The sequence below is a fragment of the Polypterus senegalus genome, chromosome 2, assembly GCF_016835505.1.
Source record: "Polypterus senegalus isolate Bchr_013 chromosome 2, ASM1683550v1, whole genome shotgun sequence".
In the NCBI taxonomy this organism is placed as follows: Eukaryota; Metazoa; Chordata; class Cladistia; order Polypteriformes; family Polypteridae; genus Polypterus; species Polypterus senegalus.
Genome location: NC_053155.1, coordinates 215,936,637 through 215,944,350, shown reverse-complemented (window position 1 = coordinate 215,944,350; position 7,714 = coordinate 215,936,637). Strand labels below are relative to the sequence as shown.

The 7,714-nt window shown below is 40.3% G+C and overlaps 1 protein-coding gene across 1 annotated transcript; it reads left to right on the top strand.

Moving 5' to 3' along the window:
- Window positions 1-981: 981 nt before the first annotated feature.
- Window positions 982-6,771, top strand: si:ch211-199f5.1 (protocadherin-8). Its single transcript, XM_039745306.1, has 3 exons — window positions 982-3,681; window positions 3,830-4,037; window positions 5,690-6,771. Exons 1-3 carry the CDS (start codon window positions 1,228-1,230, stop codon window positions 6,037-6,039), a joined length of 3,012 nt encoding a protein of 1,003 aa, XP_039601240.1. The 5' UTR covers window positions 982-1,227; the 3' UTR covers window positions 6,040-6,771.
- The last annotated feature ends 943 nt before the right edge of the window (window positions 6,772-7,714 follow it).

Sequence of the window (7,714 nt, the reverse complement as noted above, 5' to 3'; positions counted from 1 at the left end):
TCCGTACCAGCTCTAAACCACATACTGTTGTTTTGTCCTTATGTTTCGAGGCAAGTGTTGCTTCCCAGAGAGGATCAGAATGAAACAAGAGAAAATCCAGGCGTGACGGTGCTTTGGGGAGGAATACGGTCTCTAAATATATTTTAATACGAGCTCGCAGTTGTGTACAATTCAACGCCCATCATCGTCTAGTGAAAGAGTTATGGCAGTGATGGAGGTTGAATGGGAAAGCATAATAGATACATGTGGCGTTTGCTCATTATATTCTACTTAGCCGCAGTCCTCTGTGGAAACAGTTGAAGCTCCTTTCCTTTTACACTGATTCAGTGGAATAATACAGACATTGATGCCTCCAGTGGGATACCCTACCACGCTATTATATCTCTACTGCTAACGAGGGTTTCATAAGCCTTTGATATAATCTGACTATTGAAATCCTTCTAAATCTCCTCACGCTTAAGCACAAATCCCATTTGAAACGTTTTTTCCCCCCTTTTCTTTTTCACCTGCTAGCAGGCAAGGTTAAAGAAAAGCCGCCGATTTAGTGACATGCATGTTAAAGTATTCTAACAATACAATCATTTCAATAGCAAATTACAGCTCTGATCACGCGAGCAGAACACATCCAAATGCCTCGTTTTAAATCAAATACATTTCAAAAATAATTCTTCACGAAAGACTAATTGTCCTCTAGAAAATACATTTAGCAAACGATGCAGTAAATGTTGAAGATTAATCCTCGTCAATCTCACTATTATTATTATTTATTAGTATTAGTATTATTGTTAGTAGTAGTAGTATTAGTAACCTTTTCCTTGTCAGAAACTACTCAGTTCAAAAAAAGAGTATACCTGGACAAACATTCTAGAATGTGAGAATAAGACGAGTTTTGTTTACACCTTTTATTTAACATTTCAGTTCACATTGCTTGAGTTTTCAGCTGAGCTGACAAAAGTCCGCAGAATGCTTTATGGTCCCAGTTGTGAGTTTAGTGAAGATTCTGATTGGATGCGCCTCAGCTAATTTGCATAACCAACTCTATAATAGTCTCCGTCTCTGCGGCTCCGCTGTTGTTTGAAAGAGCTGTTTGGAGGGCGAGTAGAATTGTGCCTGATTATTTATGTAATATTTGGTTTACAGTTTTGGCATGCAGTGGAAAAAAGTCTACACTTTGTCAGCAGCTATATAACGAAGAGGCATTCCTTCAGATTATTCAACCTGCTAAAAATGTTTCTGAAAACTCTGAGAAAAACCTTTACCTTTTTGAATACCTTCACGGTAGGACAATATGTATTACTCTTGTCTGCTTTCATCCCTGATTTTTCAGACTGTAAAACAATTAAATATCAGACATATGAAGAAGATAATCCGGATACAGTAATAGGAAACCTCGCTGAAGATTTGCTCATAAACCCGCTTCACGGAGGACAGACTAGTTTCCGAATGATGAAGCCGCTGAATACTTCATTTATTAAGCTGAGAGAAAGCGATGGACAACTGACCATTGGAGAAAGAATTGACCGAGAAAGGATCTGCAAGCAGTCTCCGCATTGCCTTATTGCTTTCGACGTCGTAAGTTTTTCCAAAGAGCAGTTTAAACTTATCCATGTCGAAATTGATGTCAAAGATATTAATGACAATTCTCCTGAATTCCCTCATCCCGAAATATCGATCGAAGTTTCCGAAAATGCAGCTGTAGGCACCCGCATTCCTTTAGACGTCGCCCTTGATGAAGATGTGGGTCCAAACTATATCCAGAGTTACCAGATTTCAGTAAACAGTCACTTTACAATTGAGGTGCTGAATAGGGCGGATGGGGTGAAATACGCAGAGCTGGTACTCATGAAGGAACTTGACAGGGAAACTCAGTCATTCCATGTGCTGGATCTGGTGGCCACAGACGGGGGGAACCCGCCTCGCTCGGGCACCACAAAGATCAACGTTAAGGTCAACGACTTTAACGACAACAGCCCGGTATTTGACCAGAACTCGTTCACCGTGGAACTCAACGAAGACGCTCCAGTGGGGTTTCTGTTGCTGGACCTAAACGCAGTTGATCACGACGAAGGTTTAAACGGAGAGGTTGTCTATGGATTCGGAAATCAGGTTACACCGGAGATCAAACAGTTGTTTAAAGTTGACCGCAAATCCGGGCGTCTTACTCTGGAGAACCCTGTTGATTTTGAGACGAAGGACACATATGAAATAGATGTACAGGCTTATGACTTAGGTCCCAACCCCACGCCCACAGTCTGCAAAATTGTGATTCGTATTCAAGATGTCAACGACAATGCTCCAGAAATCAGTATTACTCCCATGACGTCCATCTCAGCAGGTATAGCGTATATAACTGAGGCTGCAGCAAAGGATAGTTTCGTTGCATTGATCAGCACCTCGGACAGCGATTCAGGCCCCAATGGCCAAGTGCATTGCACGCTGTACGGACACGACCACTTCAAGCTGCAGAAAGCCTACGAAGATAGTTACATGATTGTAACCACGGCGTCTCTAGATAGAGAGAAAATTGCCGAGTACAACCTGACAGTAATTGCAGAGGATATGGGGACGCCTCCTTTTAGAACCATCAAGCAATACACAATTCGATTAAGCGATGAAAATGACAATTCCCCACTGTTCAGCAAGCCCGTCTACGAAGTCTCCGTGGTGGAAAACAACGCGCCAGGTGCGTATATCACCACAGTGGTGGCGAGAGACTTGGACCTTGGGCACAATGGCAAAGTCAGCTACAGACTAGTGGAAGGTGACGTTAAGGGCTCCCCAGTGTCTACCTACGTTTCTGTTGATCCGGCTACAGGTTCCATCTACGCCCTGAGAAGTTTTAACTACGAAGTAGTTAAACAGCTCGATCTTCGCATCCAGGCGAGTGACGGCGGCACGCCACAGTTGCACAGCAGCGCGACGATCAATGTTAAGATTGTGGACCAGAATGACAACGCGCCAACAATCACCCACCCGCTTATGATAAATGGCTCTGCAGACGTGCAAGTGCCGAGAGATGCGCCACCTGGTTACTTGATCACTCACATCAAGGCATGGGATGCAGACGAAGGGATGAATTCCCAGCTCATCTACCGTATTGAAAAGGAAGAGCAGCCGCCAACGTTTTCCATCAATAAAGCGAACGGGGAAATTTATTTAAGCCGTGACTTAAGCTCTGAAACTAGGAAAGATTTCAAAGTCAAGGTGGTAGTGAGTGACAGCGGAAGACCTTCCCTTTCAGCAGCGGCAACCATTCGCTTTATTTGCACTGCAGCAGCGCCATCTAGTGGTAACGTGGTGGTACGACAAGGCTCGGACACCCAGGTGCTTTTTAGCTTCGACACCTCAGTGATAGTTATTATAATTTTAGCAGGGAGCTGCACCTTGCTTCTAGTGGCAATCATCCTAATCGCTACCACCTGCAATCGGCGCAAAAAAGAAATCGACGACAAGGAGTTTCAAGATGAGTCTGCCGATCCCCACTCCGAAAATGGTCGTCACAGCAGCGACACCCTTTTCTCTAGCCACAGCGAAGACGGGTTGGGCAGTTGCTCCTTTCCAGGCAAACCCGCAATGTCCGATTCGCGGACTACAGAAAGTGACATATGCTCCAGCTCCGAAGATGGCACTGTGTGCATTTATGAAAGTGAAAATATCCTTCGTGGAACAGCTAGTAATGAGGTGAGTAAAACTGTTTCTAAGTGATTTCAGTGAAAGAATACAAATAGTGCAGGGTTTGGCAGAACATTATGAGCAAATGCATGAGTAAATGTATTAAAATAGAGTAACATATTTTTAAAAAAAAAATCTCTGTTTTGCTGTATTGCAGTGCTATTCAACGCTGCCTGGTTTTGGCAAAGAAGTCGTTCGTCCAGTTGCAATTTGGAAAGGAAATTCATACAGCACCATTTCAGCTCGAGATCCAGAGTTCAGTGGCAAAGACAGTGGGAAAGGTGACAGCGACTTTAATGACAGCGATTCAGAAATAAGCGGAGATGCACTGAAAAAGGAATCCGTACCTGTCAACATGCCAAATGGTAAGAGCTTTATATACTTTCTTAATTAATCACATAACCTGAAGGTATCATTGTGTAATCCTTACAGTAACAAGATTCGTAATGATTTGTAATTCATATTGGCTCACAACAATATGAGTGTATGCATGCATGAAGCTCAACAGATGCTAAAGACCCAAGCAGTAGTTCCTGTTTTTTTTTTTCAAGTAGTTGCCAGTTCCCAAAAGCACCACCTCTACATCTGAATAAAGACATAGATAAGAGTTGCCAATGAAGCACTTGAACCTTCCTACCTTCCTTACTTCCATCCACCCATGGCTCGGTCAACAATACAAGTAGCTTTACTGAAAAAACATGATTACAAAACAGTATCAGATAAATAACTAGCAATCCATGTAGCGCTGCTTCATGCCTTTAAGCCTCCACAACATTGAGCTTTCAAAATCTATCTATCTATCTATCTATCTATCTATCTATCTATCTATCTATCTATCTATCTATCTATCTATCTATCTATCTATCTATCTATCTATCTAACGTGTCTTACTGTTTTTCAGTCAGTCAGTCAGTCATTCTCCAACCTGCTATATCCTAACACAGGGTCATGGCGGTCTGCTGGAGCCAATCCCAGCCAGCACAAGGCGCAAGGCAGGAACAAATCCCCAGGCAGGGCGCCAGCCCACCGCAGGGCACACACACACACACACACACACTAGGGGCAATTTAGGATCGCCAGTGCACCTAACCTGCATGTCTTTGGACTGCAGGAGGAAACCGGAGCACCCAGAGAAAACCCACACAGACACGGGGAGAACATGTAAACTCCATGCAGGGAGGACCCGGGAAGTGAACCCAGGTCTCCTACCACTGTGCCACTGTGCCACCCTCCTGTTTTTCACTTGGTTAATATTTCTATTTTATGATCATTTATTTTGTTAATATTTTTCAAAGTTGTTTCTTTGTTAACCCACTTACACAAAGGTTTACTTGCAATAATACTTTCAATATTGTACATTTTCAAATTTTGTTTTAAATTGCTAAAATTTTAAATCAAACTTTTATTTGGGGTGGTTTCTGCAATAGTGAGTAATAAAATTAAGCAGTAATATGGTCAGTAGAACCATTCATAAAACAAATAACATACAACAAAAGAAAATATGTGTAGAATATCAGTTTTACATCTATTAGAGACAAAGATAATCTAAACGGTAAGATTAGACCCTTTGGCCATGAAAAGAGTGCCCTCCAAGATTATTGAATGAAAATCTGAGATTAATGAGTATGCTGTCTTTGAAGTATACTCATGGTCACATAAATATGATAATTAATATGAACAAATGACCTGTGACATTTAGCTTCAGTGTTAAGAAGTAAGGTGCTGGATTATGAAGAATTACTTCAAACAGAGAGCCAGTTCATTTTTGCCATGTGAGGGTTATGTCCTCATGATGGTTTCAGCAAAAGCATTCATCAATTAGAATTGAAAAATACTCGAGAGGAAAGGCCAGGGTGCACATGCTAAATATTCAATTCTTTTCTCTGTTTACTAATTGAGGTCATCCACTGTAGATATCTGTATTATATGTTTCAGTTAGTGTTTACTATTGCATTAATAATGTGTTTTTATGAGAAGTATTGCACACATCTAACATTTTGCCCTTTGCTCTTTGCAGGTATGTGGACATGCACACGTGAGTGCAAGATCCTTGGACATTCTGATAAATGCTGGAGTCCTTCTGCTCTCAGGGCAAATGCAAGCGGTTCCTCCCAGACTCTTCAGCACCTTTCTTCATTTGCAAAGACAGCTTCACTGCCTCGGGATTCTCTCAGGCGAGAAAACTACTACCAGGCACATATCCCGAAGACAGTAGGCCTGCAGAGCGTATATGAGAAGGTTTTGCACAGGGAATACGACTATGTCCTTGTATCTTCTCCTCGGCCTATAAGGATTCCTGAAATGAATGACATTAGTGTACCGGTGTATGCACCCACCACCACAAGGTGTCAGATGAATAATGTATAAACTGAAAACTTGCCAGATGAGGCACATTGCTAATTTATTAATTGGTTCAGTAAGATATGCCATACTGCTACAAGCAAAGCACATTATTTAATTATTGATTTTGTAAAAAAAAAAAAAAGAAAGCATATATTTACATTTTTTAATGTCAAAGTAAGTCTTTATGGATTGTATTCAGTCACAGTTATTACTTTGTTGAAAATACTGTGTATATCATGCGTTTTTTTGTACATACAGAGTATATTTTTGTAAAAAAAAAAAAATAAGCATACAAGCCATAGACAAACTATTACAGTTACATTGTAAGTGGAAGGATTGTGTGTTTGGACTTCAGACACATGGAGCTTTACATGTAATTCCATTATTTTTATCACTTAAATATCCATGCGACACTTTGAGTGATTAAAAATAAATTCCACAACAAAAGATAAACTTTATCGGAACTGTAAATAATTGCCAAGCTACAATTTTTTGACCTTGATGTTAAGAAGTTGGCAGTTTTTTTTTTAAAACTAATAATGTCCAAAGATAATAGGTTGGACCCGTGACCTTGATTTGGGTTAGACGGGTTTGAGAATGTTATGTTATGCTATAATTTGTTGGAGTTCATTAATTGCTAACATGTACCTATAAACTCGTTCTATGAGTTTCACTTGTGTAATACAAATAAGTGGGGTGAACAAACAAAACACTTCCACATGCACCACTCTTTGTATATGTCTAATGTTGTATATCTTTTATTAAAAGATTTATTGTTATGTACTCCTTTACCAAGAATGTTTTATGTGTAGTATCCAATATTATCAAATATTGTTCACCATTATTAAAGGAAAATTGTACTTTTTCTCAAGCAACATATAAGTTGAGTTTAGTGATCTAAATAGCAACTAGGGTAGTCTTTATTCCACAATCTGTCTAATTCTTGCATATCATCTATGATTGATATGTTTCCATTGAAGCTACGATGGATTTTGGATTTTCTTTAGCTGTAGATTAATAGATTAAAGAGTTAGTTATAAGATGGATCACTTTTCACCTTCACTGTTTTTGTACCCAGGGCCAATTCCTGCCTGACATGCCTCCTGTGAGGAGTCTGAATATTTTCCTTTGTTTGTATAGGTTTCTATTGGGAACTGTGGTCCCCAGTCTGTAGTCCAAGTTACTTCATATTTGTCATCATTAATGTGTGCCCTACAATGGGCTGGTAAAATCGAGGACTAATGTCTTTTTTGCAACTTTTATTTCCAGTTCACTATAAACCTGGATAAGAGAAGCAATACTAAAATGTCATATATTACTCCATTCATCCATTTTGAAAACTGCATGATTTTGGTTGAAGGATCAGGCTTGGTGTACTAGTCCATCACAGGGCACATTTACATGCACACCTAAAGGCATACACAGCCAGTTTAGAGTTAATAATTGAAAACTAACTTACATTTCAATGAGAGATAACTGCAGTACCGAGTGAGCAATCCATGCAGACAAAGCAGCCATGCCATCTCCGTACAGAAAGTCAATGCACAGCCTGGAATTGAACTTAGAGCTGTGAGGCAACTGTACCAATCACTGAACCATCCCTGCCATGTTTTCATTGTAGGTGTCACTTTAGCACACTTCACTAGTACATCATCCAGGGTTTTAACTCCTTATCTGAGCTAACATACTTTACTTTATT

Excerpts from the sequence above, each read along its gene's own strand:
- si:ch211-199f5.1 (XM_039745306.1), top strand. The coding sequence starts at position 1,228 with ATGTTTCTGAAAACTCTGAGAAAAACCTTTACCTTTTTGAATACCTTC. Across the intron at positions 3,682-3,829 it reads GTGGAACAGCTAGTAATGAG|TGCTATTCAACGCTGCCTGG; the intron begins GTGAGTAAAACT and ends GCTGTATTGCAG. Across the intron at positions 4,038-5,689 it reads ACCTGTCAACATGCCAAATG|GTATGTGGACATGCACACGT; the intron begins GTAAGAGCTTTA and ends TGCTCTTTGCAG.